The sequence below is a fragment of the Staurois parvus genome, unplaced genomic scaffold (assembly GCF_062004578.1).
Source record: "Staurois parvus isolate SC_StPar_1 unplaced genomic scaffold, SC_StPar_1.0 ptg000080l, whole genome shotgun sequence".
Lineage (NCBI taxonomy): Eukaryota > Metazoa > Chordata > Amphibia > Anura > Ranidae > Staurois > Staurois parvus.
Genome location: NW_028317876.1, coordinates 630,242 through 652,679, shown reverse-complemented (window position 1 = coordinate 652,679; position 22,438 = coordinate 630,242). Strand labels below are relative to the sequence as shown.

General features: G+C 41.9%; 1 protein-coding gene across 7 annotated transcripts in view; it reads right to left on the bottom strand.

The window, feature by feature from the left end:
• PCM1 (pericentriolar material 1) overlaps positions 1–22,438 on the bottom strand; it is a 173,136-nt gene that overhangs the window by 24,582 nt on the left and 126,116 nt on the right. For 3 of the 7 annotated variants that reach the window (XM_089669565.1, XM_089669561.1, XM_089669563.1), the window contains exons 25-30: positions 11,323–11,443; positions 10,627–10,758; positions 9,775–9,911; positions 8,236–8,370; positions 7,129–7,323; positions 4,704–4,766 (exon numbers count right to left, since the gene is read on the bottom strand). In XM_089669565.1, the coding sequence (XP_089525691.1) occupies positions 4,704–4,766; positions 7,129–7,323; positions 8,236–8,370; positions 9,775–9,911; positions 10,627–10,758; positions 11,323–11,443 (783 nt within the window). The remainder of the gene's footprint in view (positions 1–4,703; positions 4,767–7,128; positions 7,324–8,235; positions 8,371–9,774; positions 9,912–10,626; positions 10,759–11,322; positions 11,444–22,438) is intronic. The other 4 variants (XM_089669562.1, XM_089669564.1, XM_089669566.1 and 1 more) reach the window with 4 other exon arrangements.

Sequence of the window (22,438 nt, the reverse complement as noted above, 5' to 3'; positions counted from 1 at the left end):
ACCTGTTAGTTTAACGTCTATAGTTGGGAAGATACCGGAGAGTTTAATAAAAGACCACATAGATGAGTTCTTGCTGGAAAAAAATATTTTAAGCAACAGACAGCATAGATTCATTAAAAATGAAAGTTGTCAAACAAATCTGATTTCTTTTTATGAGGAGGTAAGCAAAATCTTGGACAAAGGAGTAGCTGTGGACGTGCTACTTGGATTTTGCAAACGCATTCCCCACACCTGGATAATGTGTAAGGTAAAGTCTACATGCTTTAAAAAAATCAGTTTGTAAATGGATAGAAAACTGACTAAATGACTGTATTCAATGTAGTGGTTAATGATTCATACTTTGAATGGTCTAGGGTTGTTAGTGGTGTACCCCAAGGTTCAGTGTTGAGACCCTTACTTTTTAATATATTTATAAATGAAATATGGTCTACAATTAAGAGTACCATTTCAGTCTTTGCAGATGACACCAAGCTGTGCAGTGGAATAACATCCTTACAGGAGGTCTCCAACTTACAAGCCAACCTCAAGGCACTGTTTATCTGGGCAACTACAGTCAGGTCCATAAATATTGGGACATTGCCACAATTCTAACATTTTTGGCTCTATACACCACCACAATGGATTTGAAATGAAACGAACAAGATGTGCTTTAACTGCAGACTGTCAGCTTTAATTTGAGGGTATTTACATCCAAATCAGGTGAACGGTGTAGGAATTACAACAGTTTGCATATGTGCCTCCCACTTGTTAAGGGACCAAAAGTAATGGGACAGAATAATAGTCATAAATCAAACTTTCACTTTTTAATACTTGGTTGCAAATCCTTTTGCAGGCAATTGCAGCCTGAAGTCTGGAACGCATAGACATCACCAGGCGCTGGGTTTCATCCCTGGTGATGCTCTGCCAGGCCTCTGCTGCAACTGTCTTCAGTTCCTGCTTGTTCTTGGGGCATTTTCCCTTCAGTTTTGTCTTCAGCAAGTGAAATGCATGCTCAATCGGATTCAGGTCAGGTGATTGACTTGGCCATTGCATAACATTCCACTACTTTCCCTTAGCATACTGCAAAAGCAACCAAAGAGTTTTTTTTGGGTCATTGTCCATCTGCACTGTGAATCGGCGTCCAATGAGTTCTGAAGCATTTGGCTGAATATGAGCAGATAATATTGCCCAAAACACTTCAGAATTCATCCTGCTGCTTTTGTCAGCAGTCACATCATCAATAAATACAAGAGAACCAGTTCCATTGGCAGCCATACATGCCCACGCCATGACACTACCACCATGCTTCACTGATGAGGTGGTATGCTTAGGATCATGAGCAGTTCCTTTCCTTCTCCATACTCTTCTCTTCCCATCACTCTGGTACAAGTTGATCTTGGTCTCATCTGTCCATAGGATGTTGTTCCAGAACTGTGAAGGCTTTTTTAGATGTCGTTTGGCAAACTCTAATCTGGCCTTCCTGTTTTTGAGGCTCACCAATGGTTTACATCTTGTGGTGAACCCTCTGTGTTCACTCTGGTGAAGTCTTCTCTTGATTGTTGACTTTGACACACATACACCTACCTCCTGGAGAGTGTTCTTGATCTGGCCAACTGTTGTGAAGGGTGTTTTCTTCACCAGGGAAAGAATTCTTCGGTCATCCACCACAGTTGTTTTCCGTGGTCTTCCGGGTCTTTTGGTGTTGCTGAGCTCACCGGTGCGTTCCTTCTGTTTAAGAATGTTCCAAACAGTTGTTTTGGCCACGCCTAATGTTTTTGCTATCTCTCTGATGGGTTTGTTTTGTTTTTTCAGCCTAATGATGGCTTGCTTCACTGATAGTGACAGCTCTTTGGATCTCATCTTGAGAGTTGACAGCAACAGATTCCAAATGCAAATAGCACACTTGAAATGAAGTCTTGACCTTTTATATGCTCATTGTAATTGGGATAATGAGGGAATAACACACACCTGGCCATGGAACAACTGAGAAGCCAATTGTCCCATTACTTTTGGTCCCTTAACAAGTGGGAGGCACATATACAAACTGTTGTAATACTTACACCGTTCACCTGATTTGGATGTAAATACCCTCAAATTAAAGCTGACAGTCTGCAGTTAAAGCACATCTTGTTTGTTTCATTTCAAATCCATTGTGGTGGTGTATAGAGCCAAAAATTGTAGAATTGTGTCGATGTCCCAATATTTATGGACCTGACTGTATGTGGCAAATGAGGTTTAATGTTGATAAATGTAAGGTTATGCACTTGGGGGCTAAGAATATGCATGCATCATACATACTAGGGGGGGTACAACTGGGGGAATCAATGGTGGAGAAAGATCTGGGTATTCTGGCAGATCATAAGCATATAAATGGCATTCAATGCCAATCTGTGGTTTCCAAAGCAAGCAAATCTTTTCTCGTTTTAAGAGAGGTATAGAAGAGAGAGAGAGAGAGAGAGAGAGAGAGAGAGAGAGAGAGAGAGAGAGAGAGAGAGAGAGAGAGAGACACACACACACACAGAGTCAGAGAGAGATCATTTTATCCCTGTACAAAGCATTAGTATGCCTCATCTGGAATATGCAGCTCAGTTTTGGGCACCAATACATAAAAAGGACATGGAAAACTGAAGAAAGTGCAGAGAATGGCCAAACTGATAAGAGGCATGGAGGAGCTCAGCTATGAGGAAAGATTAGAGGAAATCAGTTTGTTCTCTCTTGAGAAAAGGAGATTAAGGGGGATATGGTCAACATGTATGAATACATAGGTGGTCCACATAGTGAACTTAGAGTACAGTTATTCACTGCAAGGTCATCACAGAGGATAAGGGGGCATTCTTTACATCAGGAGGAAAAGAGATTTAATCTCCAAAAATGGAAAGGCCTTTTCACAGTAAGAGCTGTAAAAATGTGGAATAGAATCCCTCAAGAGCTGGTTCTGGCCAGTTTAGTAGATTGCTTTAAAAAAGGCCTGGATTATTTGCATAAAAAGGCACATAATATAACTGGATACTAACATTTATAGGTAAAGTTGATCCAGGGAATATCCAATAGACTCTTGGGGGATCAGAAAGGAATTTTTCCCCCTCTGGAGCAAACTGGACCATGCTTTGCTAAGTGTTTATTCACCTTCCTCTGGATCAACTGTTGATATAAGATTGTGTATATTGGACGGTATAATTCCACCCCCCCCCCTTTTTTTTTTTTGGTTGAACTAGATGGACTTCAAACATCCTGCAGAACTGCATCAACCAAACACTAAAGTAATACTGTTTCTTAAAGTGATATTAAAGTCTATTTTTTTTCAGAAAGCAAGTCATATAAAAACTTGCATAGAATTGCTATAAAAATACACCTCCCTGGGTGTATTTTTGAAAGTATCCTCTGGCCACACTACATGCTTTCTGTATGTTCCTTATGCCACTGGGAACCATGGAGTCCCGTAAGAGTCCCCTCTATATGTATGATCCCGCACTGTACTACAATTTTACGTTCAGTTGTCCGAGAACTTCAAACACAAGCAGTGCAAGTGGGACATAAAATCACTGTCAAATGCCGCTGCTGCAGAGGAGATGCGTGGCTGTTGTTCTTTGTGTCCTTCTCATGCTGCCTGTGTGTGCGGCACTCAGAACACATGCCAGACACTTTCATGATACTGTTTTCAGAGCATGCTAGATTTTATAAAAAAGTACAGCAGCACTATGCTCTGACAACATCTGCATGTAGAAAAACAATCACCATTTCTACTATAAAAGAGGAAGTCGTTCAGTTGTGTTTCAGCTGCTATTCAGATCTAGCCATGGCATAGTAATAAATCATCTTTCTGAAACTTTTCTTACACTCAATTTACATGTAACCTATTGGCTGCAGTGGTAAATGGGAAATATTCATACGCAATATTTTATATTTACTAAAGTGACATACCATACATATCACTAGGCATACTGTAGAACATGCAAAATTCCCCTCTAATGCATATATATGTAAACAATCCAGCAAGAAGAAATTTGTACTTTGCAATGAAGAGTGTGCAGGCAAACCTTACAAGTTAATGTGCCCTTATATGCGCCAAAAACACTAAGTCAAAATGCTCTGAACCAAAAAAGAAATATCAGTCAATCATCGGCACTATGGCTTTTCATGGACTGAATTGAAGGTTTTATTGTAGCTCTAATGTATAAAACATCGTTCTTCAAACAATCAAGGACGCTTTTTACATGTCTGTATGGGAGCCAATCATATGGTGGGAAAAAGGCACGTCAAAAGCTATTACCAGGGCATATGAGTATATAGGACTGCAATGGAAAGTTTCAGTATAAATGCTTAGTTTACATTTGTACATGGCACTAATGCACAGCCATTAACATCTATGGGCAGCTGTACCCAATGCAACTGGACTTTCTAGACAGGGGAAATACACTGGAATTTATGTTGCAATAGCGCAGTTTCTACATTATTATTATACAGTATTTATATAGCGCCAAAAAGTTTGCTCAGCGCTGTACATTATAGTGGGAGACAATACTTGAGACAGTACAGTAACAATACAATACACAAAGGGTTCGAGGGCCCTGCTCCTTGGAGCTTACAATCTAGGAGTACATAAAAGCCAAACCGTGCGAAAAAGGTACAAATTCCATAATAAAGACAACTGTCCTTGTCATTTGTAGACCTGTCAACCAAAAATAGGAGTTAACCACAAAAATAACTATTATATTAATATATACCTTGTCTTCATCATCACTCTCTCGTGCATCAGAGCTTTCTACTCCATCCAACATTACCCGTGCCTAGAGGAAAATATCAGAATAAAGCTGCAAGGTCTGCACTAAAATATATCTGCACTTCTATAATGACATAATAACTGCCAACCAACATGAGACTACAAAAACTTGTGCAATACTGAGGAGTTCCACATTAATAGAGCTCAAAGAATATGTGAATAGGTAAGGTAATTACAGGGAACAAAAGCCTTGTGATGAAAAAAATTACATCTCTGCAGTAGCTAAAAAGCACTCCTAAAAAAGGGTGTGAAAGCTATAGACAAAATGTCATGCCAAGTAAATTCTGTGTATGCCCTTAAGCTGGGCATCCATGGAAAGAAATTCAGCCATTTCAGCAGGAACCAGCCAAATTTTGATCCATATACAGTATGAGCTAGCTAGCTGTACACAAGCCGATAGATCAATTTTTGTACAACCAGTCTCTTGGGTTTTTTCCAAACGATCAGTGCACCAGCTATAACCAGCAGCACTGATCATATTTTACTGTTGGGGTGGGTTCTGCACCAACAGAATATAATAGCACTGAGGGAGAGATCTCCCCATGTAAACACAGGAATTTTTTTTTTTTTTTTTTTTTGTTCAACCTGCTGGTTCAAATAGAAAAAAATGATTAATGTATAGCCAAGCCTTAGACGATGGTTGCTTCAACTGCAACAAAAAGGTGCTAAAGTTGGCCGCACACCGCAGATTTAAGTGATCGAAATGTGTATTCCTTCAAGTGGACCTTGCACTCCATCAGACTCCACTCCTTCCCTTGTGCATTTCACCCTTGCTAAGGTCTTAAATCATATAGGTCTGATGGGCGATTAAGCTCTTACACAGAACATGACACAGAAGGAGCTCAGCCCAATGGAAAAATGTTTTATTAAAGGCTGAGTGCAGACTGTTTTTATTTGCAGCTGTTAACTGAGAAATAGACAAGCCCCAACTACTGACTTGGCACTGGTGGCTAGTTGTTACAGGAATACCTGAAGTGCTCCCCCCCCCCCAAATTGCTCCTAATTTAAGGTTTGGCACGTTGTTAAATTATTTTTGTGAACATTTTTAGACAGATTTTGCCACAGATCTGACTTGAATGCTAAAGATAAAAGGATGAAATGTTTTTTCATACTGAATTTCTTAAGATCCATTAGCTTGCTTCAGTAAGTATACCATTTTGCCACTGCAGTCTAAATATTTATCATGATTAGGGAAAAACACACATTTGTCTTGCAGGGCTTATTGCAAATAGTAGGGGTTGTCATTTACTGACTCCTATTAACCATCAGTGTTTTAAAGCACAGTTTTTTGAGACTTTGCCACAGAAAGCCAAGCAGTCCAAAGTTGACTGGCTGCCCATGACACAGGCCAAAGGACTGCTGAAATGGCTCACCTCCATAATATGGCATGTCTGGGAAGAATGGCAGAAAAATTATACTCTCTTCAAGATTAAGAAAAAGTTGTTTATTGTATGAAAATCAAAAGAAAAAATGATCAAATGCTTGCAGAGTTGAGGAGGACCAGTCAGGCAGAAATACAAACCAGCCCTATAAAAAAGGCCCAAGGACACTAGCTTTAAAAGCAGTAATAAACGCAAAACCAAAAAATTTTATATTTTGCAGCTTAACAATAATTAGATGTGGTGGCTGCATTAGTTTTCCTTTTTTAGACTTTCTCTCACCATTTTCACCTGGTAATCTGGCTACTAACGCACCTTCTGTATCAGAGTGCCCCAACACTGAATGAAGGAGAACAGGGGCACTTTTGGACAGCACCATTGTTAATCAGGGGGGAATGGGAGTGTTAGATGGACTAGCAAATTTAGCTACACTAACAAACCGAAGTCAAACTGCAGCTCACACGTTTTAAGCAGTTATAGCAACACTTTTCTTTTTGGATAAAGGTTTTACATAAAAAAAATAAAAGCTGATCTTTGTAAGCACCCTTGTCAGTGGAAAATGGTTTGTCTCAAACCTGTAACTGCTAAATCTAGAAGAGAGCTGGCTTCTTTTAAAAATAAAACAAATGACTTACTGGCTGGATCACCACGTGAAAATAAACAAAAGAAAGTGAAAACAGAAAAAAGGAATACAGCCATCACATCTAAGAATTGGTAAGCTGCAAAACAATTATTGTTTGCTTTTGGGTTTAAAACCACTTAAAATTTTTTTTTTCTTTTTTGGATGTGCTCTTTAACTGGCTCTTGCCCCGCATGGGGACACACTGAGTAGAAATAGGATAGTACTCGTTTACTAACGGCAACAACAACAGACTACGAGGCTTTAAATGACAACTTTTAGTTAAAAAGAGTACAGGCAGTATAAGTAAAACGATTTAATGAACGATACATTTTTCAGTCTCAATAATAAAAACACATTTCATTATCAACCTTCTTGTTGAAAGACTGCAAAACCTCAGTGTTTGACTTATGCTGCCCTCTACTTTGCACCGAGCTGCTGTTATTGTCCAGGTCTTGCATCAGCCTGAAGAAAGCCAACTCGTTGAACAAGACTTCAGATATTTCAACAAGAAGATCTTCTCCACAGTCCTTCAACTTTTTGTTGCTAAACTTTTCTAGAGAATCCTAGGAAAGGTAGGAAAAAAAAAAAAAAAGATTAAACAAATTACCATGATTCACAATATATACAACAGAACTGTGAACCAACTGTAATGTGGGGATTCCACAGTGCAAAATGCTGAAGAGGTCTGTGCCGCCCAAAGTCAATAAACTTGTCCTTTTTATGCAAGCAGACTGCTTGGAGGGAGAGCAATTTGGGTACTCCAATCAGGATAACTGACATAAGTAACATACCTGCCATTTTCCTACTGACCTGCAAATAGCATAGTAAATCCCTTATCAAAAGAAGTGATACAAATCCGTGCTGAAAGCACCGACAAATTACTACTAAAATTGAGATCTATCTAGGTTGTTTGTGTCATCACAACCCCGTTGCATAAAAGTAGACACAAGGTAATGTCATTCAATTAAATGCTTAGACTCAAAATTCACTTTAAAAATACAATGAAACACTGTAGAAGCCACACATAAAAGGAGCAAATACACAGTCTGAAATTCCCTAGCAATTTTGAAAGTCCAGCCACAGCCTTCAATAACTAAAATGTAACTATCAGTCAATAAAAAGCACTTATGACTGGAACACACCTTCAATACATTGTGAAGATTTTCTTACATACGCATTAACCAATTAGGGAATAAAGCCCCAATGAGTCTAAACTCTGAAGCTATAAGCAAACGGACAACCCCTCATGCTTCGCAAAATCTGTACCTATGCACAGCATTTCTAAAATTTACAAGCTTAGGAGAACTTACACCACATACACACATATATCGTCATATACTAAAAACTAAAAATTAGATATTTAAAAATATCCACTGGCTCTATTTATTGGACAGCCTTTTCCTGTTAGTTTACACAGGAACACTGACAAATCAGATAAAATGGACAAATAGAAAGGAAATGTGTATATCTAGTACCTGCAGAATGCTGCCCAGCTGCTTGTGAAAGAACTTCACAAATTCTTTGCTTTCATCGTTTTGCTGAGTCAGAGCGAGGACCATTCTCCTGATGGAGGTCAGAAGATGAGAAGAACAGACCTCCTCCATATGTTCCTGCAGAGACACAATAGGACACTGAACACAGTTCTTTGCCCTGAAGAAAATTACGTCTAATATCCATATAAACAAAAGGATGTGGGGTACTATCCTTACCTGTTATACTTCCTCTAGCAGTAGTCTTCCAAAATAAAAGTCTCAGGTGCCTTAAATGATTTCATTAAAACAGCCTTCGTTTTCTTTCAACCATATCAAATCTTAGTTGATATGGTTCCCACCCACTTCCTGCACTGGTGACAGGATTGTTCAGACCGCAAAAAAAAAAAAAAAAAACTTGAAGTACCAAATACTTTTATTGCTATCTTTGTCTTTCATTTCGAGTGATGATTTCTATCTTTTTTTCTGGAAAGGTCAAAGTTTTCTAGTATCAGGATTAGCAATTACGTTTGTCTGCAGTGCCACCCTATGGTGAAATCTGGCGTTTTGGTAATGATTACCACATCTATCTTTAAAGTGTTTGTAAAAGCTGCTCCCCCCCTCAAACCCCCCTAATACTCACCTAAGCCCCCTCTCGATGTAGTGATGTGCATGAGATCCTTAGCTGTCCCAGGACTCCCTCCCCTCATTGACTAAGACAGCAGCAGGCGCCACTGGCTCCCACTGCTGTCAATCACAGCTAATGAGCCAATGAGGAGAGCACAGGAGGCAGGGCACAGCCACAGCTCTATGTGTCTTATGGACATATAGAGCCAGGCTTGGGAGAGAGCACACACCAGTGCTCCCATAGCAAGCAGCTTGCTATTGGGGGCATTGGTCAAGGGGGAGGAGGAAGGAGTGCTGGTGAGAGAGCCGAGAAGCGGATCAGGGCTGACCCGTGCAAATCCATTGCTCAGAACAGGTAAGTATAACAGACTTTTTTTTTTTTTTTTTGAAACCAAGAACTTTTTAACCACTTTGATGAACCTTTCCCCAAGTCCGACCAACAGGGCACACTTTGAAGACATGAATTATGCCATATGCAAACATGTGAAGTTGTCTGGAAACCATGTGAAGTTGTCCGAAAAACATGCACTACTGGCAGAACCTAAAAACAGGTCTGCCAACACTAACAAGATAAATTATGTATTTCTTTGTGTGGCAGCATGATGGGGTTCTGATTCCATTTGCTGGGAGGTTGCGTAAGAGGAAAGGTCCTCCATACCATCACCTGGACCATATACTTTCCTAGATATCCTTTTTAATTTGAAAATTCTCTACAGCATATAGTTGTTGGTGGAAATTAAATACAGGACAATAATGATCAGTTTGCATTCTGTAAAGGAGGACATTTATACTCGTTAGTTTTCTAAAATACTAAAATTTGCACAGAAATTTTAAAATGCACTATATAAAATAAGGAAATCCATTTTTACAGTACAATGTGCCCTCACAGTAATAAACAGAAGACATTGATGTGCACACCTTTAAGAATGGGATGACTTCCTTCATAATTGCCTTGATCTGCCGATCCAGCTGCTGAGTATCAATACGTGGACAGGGGACTGCAGACCCATCGTCACTGCACTGTTTACTGTGCTCTTCTTCATCATTGGAGCCTTCTCAAAATAAAAGCAAAATAAATTAAACGTTTGCAGCATACTTCATAAAACAAATCATACTTCAAAAAATGTTTGCACAGAGTTGTGTTATTAGCATAATGGAGAAATGATGTGCATAAATATTTAGAATATTTATGTGGTCCTTTCTTCTATTTTAAATATGAGGCGAAAAAAATATTCACTTTTCATTTTTCTTTGAAAATAAATACCAACATATAATCATGAACTGTGTATGCATGCAATTTAACTGGAGAAACAGTTAGTGGGTGCACACTTGAGGCGTCCAGCCTGTCCTGCAAATAGCATGACAGAAGTGGGATGAGGGGACAGCAGTTTCTATGGAGAAGTTCCCCACAGCTGCATATGTAAAGGAAGGCAGGAGCAGAATATCAAAATGTGGCCCACAGGTATGTGCTAATTATAGGACCTGGAATTGCACAGAGGAATTTGTAAAAGGTTACTAGGGGCGAACTCAACAGCGCTTAGAACACAATCATTTTTGCAACACATGATGCCACTACTTAACAGGTAGAGGGGCAAATCCTCCTCCTCCCAGGCTTTCTCATACAGTTTTTTTAAATAACAAATATCATTAGGTCAGTGACTTTTTAATTAAAATGTATTATCACAACCGGTTATGTAAGCTGCTTGTCATCTCTCCTGTTACAGGTACAACATGGTGTTTTTTGTTAATATTTGGGGTTTAAACAGTTACCTTCTACATTAGAGGCAGCATTGTTAAGCTTACTGCAGCATTCAGCATCTAAACTATTTTCAGCCTCAATTTTCATGCGCTCGTACTCCCTCATCCTGGCCAGTGCTTGATCTAAATGAATCACAGTGTTACCTGCAAACAAAGCCATAACATGTTTGACATAAACATTATATAAGGGGTTTACCAGCAATTTTCAATATTCTCTGATTAAACCAAAATCACAAATCAAATGTATGGAAAAGGGTGCAAATGAAATGCAAGGAAAATATATGTCAGCTTGGCCACAACCACTCCATCTGTTCCTGCAAGCAGCAATTGGAAAGCCAATAAACTTACATATCTCATTAGACCATGCATGACCCTTCCACTTTTTCTGAATGGCAGCAATGATTCCTCATTTGAAATGTGGTCAAAATTATAGACAGGAGGTAGATCCACAAGTGGAAATCAGAACAGAAGCTGCAATACAGAGCCATATAACAGACCATTTTGTAGGTCTGCCCATGGATATGGAAAGGATGGAATGAGTAAATAGATTACAAAAGCTACTTCTTTGCGCATCTTGGTGGAAAATGTATTTTTTAAGCTTGGAAAGCACCTTTAAGCCCACAGGTGAACAACACCATGAGATGCACAACTACCTGACAGGATGAGCAAGCATTCTAAAGGGCAATTCTGTGAATGGCTCATACTCACCTAGGTCGTCTGTTGCAAAAGGCTCAAAAATGGAAGAAGTTGATAAGGTGCTAATGTTATCTGCATCATTTTTCTCACTGTCATTGCAAGCTTGGCTGTTAGAGTTTTTCACATACATTTCCTAAAATAAGGCAATATATATATATACACACATTAAAAAAAGTCATATTACAACACGAATGTACATGCAATACATTGAAGATTACAGCAGTATTAAACCCAAAAATGTAATATATTGCAGCTTACTAATCCTTAGATGTGGTGGCTGCATTCAATTTCTTTTTGAAGGCTTCTTTCCCTTCAGTTTTCACCCTGTCACCTGGCCAGTAACACACTTCCTGCCTTAGGGTGCCTACACTCTGGTCTGGACGAAGGAGCAACAGACACACCTTTTGGACAGCAGCACTGATAATCTAGGGGGAAGGGAGTGTTGGATGGACTAGCAGACTTGCACAAACAAATGGAAGACAAACTTCAGCGAACACTTTAAAGCAGCTAAAGCAACATTTTTCCTTTTGAGATTAAAAATTTTACATAGATGAATAAAAGCTGATAATTGTAAGCACCCCATTAGTATTAAATGGTTTGTCTCAGCACCTTAATTGCTACATCTGCAGGACAGTTTGTTCTGTTGAAACCCAACAGACTTATTGGCCAGATCACCAGGTGTATATTGTGATGACTTTTGGACTGTTTATTAAGAAAAATGATATTGCCCTAAAGAACATCTTAAAAGCTGACTGTCAGGGGTTAACATTCTAGGTTGAATTTCAAGTGATATTCCAAGAAGTTACCACACACACAATGAGTGGAAGAGACCTGTTTGAAATACAATAAGGTCAAACACCACTATTTGAGTTTTTGCAGGTGAGCATACACCAGACCAAGGTGACAATGGTGAGAGGAAATCCTTATTGTCTTATCTCTCACAAAACCTTGGGAAGTGTGTGATTACCAAACAAAACTTCTTGAGCTGTCACAATAGACTATTATATCACGTCACTTCCCTTTGACGCGTTTCGTCACGACCTAATCATAAAGGTCAGGTGACGAGACGCGTCAAAGGGAAGTGACGTCAGGACGCACAGCATAGCGGGAAGTTGTCGGACGGCCATCTTTGATCCAGGAATCCTCATACACAGACACAGGAAAGAGCGCTCCTGAGGATCTACAGAGGGTCTGGCTGTGCTTTTTTTGTTTTTTTTTGTTTCATTTGTTTTATCTACTCTATCTACTGCTGAATTATGAACTTATGTTATTAAAGTATACCTAGATGATGAACATTGTACTGCTGAATTCTGGTGTTTATACTCTGGGATAAGCGCTTGCAGATAAGCATTGTTGGAAGTATCCGTAGAGATAATACCATCATAGCCTGGCCAGTGGCAATTAGTGAGCTGGTGTATGGATGGAGGATCTGTGTCCTATTGTCTGGATTTACAAAGTGGTCTCTTGATTGAGATCTATATGCTGGTATTTTCTACATTTCTGGTAATAGTATATTATCCATTAGATGTGGACACTCACGATTTGACACTGCATGCAAGTGTTACCCTTAAAATTTTTTACGCATGTTGTTCACCTATAGATCACGTGTGGTATTTATGTCATTCACATGTGTGTGGTTCAGTGTGATTCACATGCGTTTGCAGTGATGTTCGTTTGATTCCATGTATTTGTGGTATTACACTATATTAGTTCTCTTTCTCTTGAGGTTCAATCTCCAAGAATTATTGGGACTATCATCTTGCTGGAACATCATCCTGTGGACTGTTTTTGGAATACTCATGGTTTTGGACATTATAAATACATACATTTTGGACAGTATTATTTAAGAGTTAATTTATTTATTTTTATTGAGTAATAGCACTTTATTTATTATTGATTTACACACTTTTTGGGGTAAAAGTGTTCTTGTGCAATTGGGATATTTTATATAGGAGGAACACCGTTATTCTGATATTTAATTTGTAGTGTTGTTGTGGTGCTAATCATCAGAGATATTTTCTTATTTCCCTATAGCCACGGGAAATGAGAAATAATATTTGAAGCACTATAGGTTGCAACTAACCTCCCAAAATGTAGTTTTTCCTTTATTTGAAATCATATATTGTATGATAATATAGATATTAGCATATTATATCTTTGATTGTGTGTACGAGTATATTAATCACCAATATTTTGCGTTTGTATTTATATATATATATATATATATTTGTACATAAATAATATTTATCAAAAAGGCAAATTTTGTGTATATGGTACAAAATCATATTGGTAAAAGAACTCAAGGTACATTATTAAGTGGTGATCAAATTATTAAGGTGTCCAAATTACTGGTTTCTTAAATAATTGCCGTATTTTAACGGCTGGAGGCACTGCAATATTTTGTTTAAGGGAGAGGACACTGGCCTAAGTATTTAGAATAAATTCTTACATAAACCACCACATTATAAAAGGAATGAAACACAAAAAAAAAAAAAAAAGAAGAAAAATAATGCAGCCAGCACATATAGAAATTGGTACGTTTCAATATAATAAATGTTTGCTTTTAGGTTGCTGCTTTGTACATGATACCATTATGAAAAACAAAACATATCTTTGCACGACTATTACAATGACCAAACACACTCGCCAGCCATTGTATTAGGTACAACTTGCTAGTGCCAAGAAAATATCCCCCGCATCATTACACTACCACCACCAGCCTGATCAGTTGATACGATCCAGGATGGATCCATGCTTTCATGTTGTTTACAGCAAATTCTGACCCTACTATCTGAATGTCGCAGCTGAAATTGAGACTCATCAGTCCAGGCAACCTTCTTCCAGTCTTCTACTGTCTAATTTTGGTGAGCCTGTGCGAATTGAAGCCTTCGTTTCCAGTGCTTATCTGACAGGAGTGGCACCCGGTGTGGTCTTCTGCTGGTGTAACCCATCTGCTTCAAGGTTTAATGTATTGTGCATTCAGAGATGGTATTCTGTAAAGATGGCACCAACCCGACCCTGCACAGTGTGCTCCATGTGGCTCAGATAAGTCTAAAAATGCTGAGAGTAGAAAGCCTAAATCTATTAAGCCCAACACAAGGATACTCCCAGGGATACGTTTTATTATACACAGAAGCTTGTGGGCCAGTGGGAATCCTCACCACAGGAGAACCCCCTCCTCCATTGAGCCAGATACCCTTTACCAACCAGGGCCCTCGGCAGCAGCCATTGCCCCAGAGCCCTCAGATGAGTATTTAGATGAGGGGGATGCCAAGCAGCCTACACTCAGTGAGATTCTGAAACCAGTCAGTAAATGTGCCGCTTCAGCTAATAAGCTAAAAGAACATTTTGGTGGCCTGTGGGAGGAGGTTTCACTAATCCGCCAGGATCTAAAAAAAATCAGGGAGTGCACTACAGCCCTGCAAGGCAGTATTATTGAAATTGAGGACCGGTTTCCAGCAATAATCAGGGACCTCCCCTCTGCATCCTAGATGGTGGTGGATACTACTTCTAAAGCAGATGATATTGAGAACCGCCTTCACTGCAACATCAACTGCATAGTGGGTCTCCCAGAACATACTTAGGGCAGGAACCCCACTAACTGTGGAGCACTGGTTACTGGAACTCTTTGGCAAAGAATCCTTCACTCGGTTTTTTGCGGTGGAAAGAGCCCAACGTGCTCTGCCGTGGGCCATGGGCACACTTGGCTCACCACTTATGCCTATACTGGCTCACCTCTTGAATTATAGAGATCGTGAGATTATCCAACACCTGGCCTGCAATAAGGCCAACATCCAATACAAAGGTTCAAAGATTTCTTTCTACCCAGATTTCTCTGCGGAGGTCAAACAAAAACAAGCCAATTTCACAGATGTGAGGAAAAGCATGCAATGTCATCAATTGACCTATGCCATGCTGTATCCAGCACGTCACAGTGACTGCTAACAGGCACACTACTTTGATACAGCTAATAAAGCTTCTGTGTGGCTGGACACGAACAAACACAGCCTGTGACGTGGGGCTACAGCCAGAGAAGACGATTGAAGAATTTTCTGGCTACTTTGCTCTTTTTTCTTGGCCCTTTTTTCAGAGTTCAGGATGCAGCACTGCAAGCTTTCTGATTAAATTCTGCTCAAGGGACAGTCACTACAGCTGTTCCAGCAAGAGGATACTCTACAACCAGATCTACAAGGAGTATAACCTTTTTTTTTTCATTGTCTACTTCATTACAAGGTTTTCCTTATGTTGCACTGCCTTGCACTTAGGCTGTCAGGCTGGCATTTCAGGAACCCTAACACCGCTTCGACAGTGGTTACTATTTCTTTACTTGGGGAATGGAGAAAAGATTACCTCTGTGGCTGGGCCTCAGCCTTGCACTGCTGCTGTTTACGATGCTAGACTCCACCTGCTTGAGTGCTGGGGAACAGTGACTTTGTTTTAGGTATCAGCAGACTTTTCTGGGACAGCTCCTAACTTCATTGCAAATGTCACTCCTGCAAACTTTGTGTTGGGACTGCATAGATTCAGCACTCTCAGCCTCAGTGGGGACTTCTGCATTCTCTGCTTGTTATGCTTTCAGTGTATGGGGTTACTGGGTGGGCCTGAATCGATGTCCATGGGGCTCATTTCTATATTTGGTATATCCTTTGGTTACTGTTTATGTGCAGCTATGTCAGACATACAAATTGTATTGTGCAATGTGAGAGGGTCCAAAACACTTTAAAAACGTAGTATAATTTCTACATGTATCCACAAGTTTTCCCTCCCATTATTAATCTCTAGGAGACCCACCTCATGAGCTATACTCAGTTGCCTCCAATTTGCCTTGGGTAGGTAGTGAGTTTCACTCTACCCTTATCTCTTTCTCTTCTGGCCTGTGCTCTGGTCCAAAAGACACTGGATTTTAAAGCATATTATTCTTTGATTCACTCTGAGGGTCAGTATGTATTCATTTACTGCAGAATAGCCACTATTACATTTGTCCTAGAATATATCTATATACCTCTTTCCTTTTCCAGATTGATTCTGCAGTCGTTTTTAAACCTGATTGATAAGCCCAATGTTCCACTTCTGCTTATGGGGGATTTTAATGGTTACCTTGACCCTGAGTTGGATAGGCACCCCCCCTGTGACACCCAGTGCGTGCGTGCCCTATCACTCTTTCTGGCGGAGGTGGCCTGACAGAACATGCGGAGGAATAGGCACCTCTTGAGTAAACAATTTTTCTGTTCCTCTAAGACACATTCCTCCCTTTCACAAATTGACCTATGTTTTGGTACTCCTTCCATGGGCCCTTTGCTTTACAATATTGAGTATTAACCACGTGTGGTGTCTATCCATTCCCTATTGGTTGCTTGGGTTACTGCCCAGCCTCTGACTTGTTTGGCTAGAGCCCCCTGGAAGCACAATGCTTTCTTGCTGCAATTGTTCCCTTCTCATGATCAGGTAGCCCAACACATCTATTTCCAAACTCAGGACCACAATTCTGAAAGTTTACTGGTGTGGGAGGCTTTTGAAACCATTTTTTGTGGTGTTTTTATTGCAGAAATGAATGGGGTTAAGTGATCAACTTCTGAATTATATGAACAAGTAGAAAAGCAGGTATGACAACTGGAGCCGGCATATATTACTAACTCTTCTGATGCTTCACGTAAGGCGTGGATGTCGGCGTAGGCTGCTTTGGATCACTTGACATTAGCAGCTGAACAAACTTCTTTAACAAACTAGAGTTCTTTGAGGAGGGGAGAAAACTGGTCGCCTTTTAGCTAGACTTATGAATGCCCATCAAGCTTTCCCTACTACAGGGTCCATACGGAACAAACATGGGTGTATTGTAAACAGCCTAGACCTAGTCCTAGCTGAATTGGTGACCTTTTACAAGGACTTATATTGCATGTTTTGTGAGTGTTCATCAGCAGAAACTATTCATTACCTTCAGAATATCTCGCTACTCACCCTTTCTGCTGTACTGCAGAAACAGCTACATGTACCCATCTCCTTGGAGGAACTACAAAGCACCTGGGGACGATGGTTTACCAATGGAGGGGTTTGGTTGGGACGGGGGAAAAATTTTACCCTACTTTATTGAAGTGTTAAAGAGGCTCATACTTCACAGAGCCAGCCTCCCTCCCTGTCCTATTAAAACCAGGTAAGGATTCCCCTAGAACTGGGCTCTTACAGACCCATTTCCTTATTGCAGTGTGATATTAAGATCCTGGCCAAAGGGGGGGGGGGGGGGGGGGGGGGGAGTGTCCAAGATGGCGACCGGAGCTGCAGCCTAATTAGGAGCTCTGTCACCCCATAGTTCAATCTGTTGCCATCCGGGCGGCAGCGGGCTCTACAGGGGCATCGGAGACTTGTGGCCCCTGATTAACACCTAGGGAGGGGTGCTGGGCAATTTTGGCCCCCCCCTCCAGAGCTCCGGGATTTTGCGGCCTACGAAGCTGGGACTTTGCTAAAGGCGCGGCCGTATCGGGGCACCGCCCCCCTGCTGCCGGACCCGCTTCTGAGGTGGTTTGTATGTGACTCCCTGGCCTCCCCATCGGCTTCAGGGGCCACATCAGGCTGAGGCACCAATAATTAAGTCCTGGAGGCCCACCATAATGGACGTGGGGCCCCCGTCAGGCCTAGGGGCCTACTCCTTCTGCTCCCTTTCCATAGGGGGCGAATCAGAGGCTCCTGTGTCCCCTCTTGTGGGTTTCCACCATTACAGCCCACCTCACCAGGCAGTCGCGGACCCTCAAGCCCCACTTGTTGCTGGGATCCTTCTGGGGCTTACGCCCACTCTGCCTGGGACTCCATCACCCTAAAGAAGGTACAGTTACAATTTCAGCCTATATTTACCCCTCCCCCCCACCATGATAATTTTTTCTACAATTTAATGACTATGGCGGGATGCAAGAACTGTTCCGCAGTGATGGAACTTATGTAAAAACAACCCCGTAGGGGGGCATGCACACGTAGCCAGGGGAGATGGCCATTCGATCTCCCTGCGCCGTGCCACCAGAACATCTACCTCGGCATATTGGGCCTCTAAACCCCTGCGTATCAATACAACCGGTTGGAGGCGCTTGTGAAAATACCCAGGCGTCATCTAAAAATGCATCGTACCCTGCGCACTAAACCCAAACACCGGGCTCAGCAGCACTCTCCTCCGCATATTCACACTGGCAAGATAACGCCCAGCCCTCCACAGCCTGATGACATTACGCAGCTTACAGGGGATCTGGAGTCGGATGGCGATAGTCAGCAGCAATTCCTTCTAGCACACTCCCTCATCATCTCACGCCTTGACTACTGCAATTCTCTTCTCACCGGCCTACCCAAGTGCAGGCTCTCCCCGCTCCAGACCATCCTGAACTCAGTGGCTAGACTCATCCACCTCACCACCCGCTCCACCTCTGCCACCCCCCTCTGCCTCTCCCTCCACTGGCTCCCGATTGCCCAACGCATCAAATTTAAACTTCTAACCCTGACCTACAAAGCCGTTCACAACACTGCCCCTGACTACCTCACCAATCTGATCCCCCAAGTACCGCCCTACCCGTACCCTTCGCTCCTCACAGGACCTCCTTCTATCCTGCTCCCTGGTCTCCTCCTCCTACGCACGACTGCAAGACTTCTCCAGGTCCTCCCCCATCCTCTGGAACTCACTGCCCCAATCCATCAGACTGTCGCCTTCCCTCCTCACATTCAGGCGCTCCCTCAAAACCCATCTCTTCAGGGAAGGCTACCCCACCCTCACCTAACGGCCATCCTCCCTCTTTCCTCCCACCCCTCAGCCACTTCCTACTGTACCATTACCCCCTCCCTCCTAGATTGTAAGCTCGAAAGAGTAGGGCCCTCTTACCCCTCGTACGTTGTTTGTTATTGTTGTACTGTGCCATGTATTGTCGTCCCCCCCCTATTGTACAGCGCTGAGCAAACCCTTTGGCGCTATATAAACTCGATGTAATAATAATAATAATAATAATAATAATTCCCCTCGGGACTGACCAGTCCCCTTGAACAAAACCCTGAAGCCTTGCTACACAAATACCGAGCCATAGTGCGGGAGGAGATTACAGTTGCCTCTCGTAAATTGTCTTCTGATCTGGTAAGAGGCCTAAAGGAATTGGGACACCGTGCCCATCAACTAGAGCAACGTATGGATCTGGCGACTACAGTCTTGGAGGGTCATGAACAGGAGGCGGACGATCTGCATGCTGAGCTGGACACTTTAAAGGATAAATTGGAAGATGTTAAGAATAGAGCTCGCAGGGAAAACCTCCGCATCCGCGGGATTCCTGAGGTAATTACTGATTTACAGGGCACTGCTACTGCTCTATTCCAGGAACTGGCTACTAAGATCCCCTTGGAGCGACTGGAATTCAGCCTTATCGACAGAGCTTTAGCTCCTAAACCCACCGAGGGCCCGCCCAGGGACATTATCATTAAGTTCCATTTTTACCGCACCAAAGAGCGTCTACTGCAGGCGGCTCGGAATCGTCCAGCCCTGGAATTTCAGGGTAACTCCATCTTTGCGAAACATCGTACCCTGAGACCCTACCTTCAGATTCTACAATCAGCCGACATTAAATATAGATGGTGTTTACCTTTCAAGCTCTCTTTCTCCTTTCAAGGTCGTCAGTTCCAAGCTTCTTCACCTACGGATTTTCTCCGTCATTTTTAGGAACTAAAATTGGAACTGCCACACTCCCAGACTGAGGAGGCTGCAGTTACTACGCACCCAGGGTTCCCAGTCTTCAAGTAAATCATCTCCTCCAAGCCAGAGTAGCACTCAAGCGCTTCGATCTTTACAGGCCCAGCGTTTCTAGGAAGTTTCATTCTGGGTCTGGTTGGGTATTCGTACTCACATTTGTTTTTTATTTTCTGACATGCGGGCGACACCAATCACAGGTGTTACTATGCAGATAAGTAATGTAGCACTCTCTCCGCTGAGGCCTGCGCCTCAATAGCCGTGGTAGTTCTGTTTAGATGTTTCTATTTATGTTATTGTTGATGGGTAGAACCGACGGTTGATTTCAGGCCGTAAGTTGTTTGCTTAGTATTTTCCTGTTTTAACAAAGCCAAGTAGTTCTGGTGGACGATTGTGTCCCCCTCCGAGCTGGTTAGTGGACCGGATTGGTGTCCTGCCCACTACTCAGCCTCTTTGCCGGTATATCACCCACAGTTGATTGTTACAATGTTTGTACTAATCTTATTGTTTCATATGAATATTGATTGTATACCAGGTGGTTTCTTGTTTTCTTCCTTTTCCACTTTCTTCTTTTCTTGGTTTCTTGTCATGTGTGTCTTGTGTTTTTATCAACTTTTTTTCAGGGCTCCTGGGGATCGTGGCGGAAATTATCTTTTTCCTCTTCGATTGCCATGTCGCTGAACTGGTTATCTTTGAATATTCAGGGAATGAGCTCCCCACAAAAACGGGTAAAGATATTTAAGTTTCTCCGGGCTCGACGTGTCCATATTGCTTGTCTACAGGAAACTCATTTCTAGACTACCTCCACCCCAAAATATTTTGATGCACGCTACCCTCGGGTTTTTCAGGCTACTGGCCCTACTAAACAAAGGGGAGTTCTTGTTGCTTTTCACAGCAAAACCCCATTTGTTTGTGTGAAGCGTATTGCTGACCCAAGTGGCAGGTATCTTTTATTACAGGGCACGATTCAGGGTATAGATGTTACAATACTGACCTATTACGCTCCCAATGTCAAACCTGGACCCTTTCTATCACATATCTGCGCCCTCCTGGCAGTCCATCAACAGAGTACTCTTCTGATGGCAGGAGATTCCAATTTAGTATTAAATCCTTCCCTGGATAAATACCCCACAGAGAACTCCATCTTTTCCGCTTCAGCTAAATCATTTAACCGTACGTTACGTACCCATGACATGGTAGATCTATGGCGTAAGTTCCATCCCCGGGGGAAAGACTATACTTACTATTCTCACCCTCATCATTCTCACTCTAGAATTGACCATGCTTTTGTTTTACGTAAACATCTTCCTTTGGTGCGTTCCGTCTCTATCCTAACGGTTCCATGGTCTGATCACGACCCCATTTTGGTGGTTTGTCGATCTCTCCTCTGTAAGCCACCTACTGCTCTTGGATTATGAATGACTCTCTGCTCTCGCTGAAGGAGATTCAGGTGGAACTACTGCGCAAATCCCAAGAATATTTTTAGTTAAACTCGGGTTCTGTCTCTTCTTCAGTTACGTTGTGGGAGGCTTACAAGGCTGTTCTTAGGGGCCATATTATTCAGATAGCTTCGAAGCAGAAGAGGGATAGACAACATAAACAGCGTCAGCTTGAATCAAAGCTAGCTTCTGCGGCGGCTCAATTTAAGCAGGTACCGACCCCATCGAACCGTAGGTTATTAGATGAGGCCCGCTTAGAACTGGATCTCTGTTTGACTGATGAGGCTGAGCGTTCTTTGCATTGGACGCTCCAGAAATGGTATAGTAAATCAAATAAACCAGATTCCATGTTAGTACGTAGATTGCGCTCTTTTATGCATCACCCTAAACCGATTTCTCTACGCCCTCGCCAGAATGTTCTTACAAGTAATCGTGTAGCGGTGTTGGAGGAATTCCGGCATCGACTTGCCAGACTTTATACGGATCCCACACAGGCCGATTCTCAGTCTATCTCTGACTTCTTGTCCCATTTGTCTTTGCATACTTTGACTCAGGCTCATAAGGATCTGATGGATTGTGATAAGTTTTGCATTGCATTGCGGATCTGAAGACGGGCAAACGTCCAGGTCCAGATGGATACACGGCTTTATATTACAAGAAATTAGCTGATGTGTTTGCTCCTCACCTTGCCACTATGTACAATGCGGTGAAGGGAGGTTCGACTTTTTCCCCTGACTCTCTGACTGCTAATGTGGTTATGATCCCAAAACCGGATACAGATCATTCCTCATGGGCAAATTACAGGCCAATTTCTCTTATTAACATCGACATGAAAATCCTAACCAAGATCTTAGCCACTCATTTGAATTCTTTCCTTTCTCGTCTGATTAAGAAGGACCAGGTAGGTTTCGTCCCCCACAGACAAGTGGGTGATGCCATCAGACGCATTTTACAGTTACAACATCTGGCTCATACTCGCAAAATTGATATG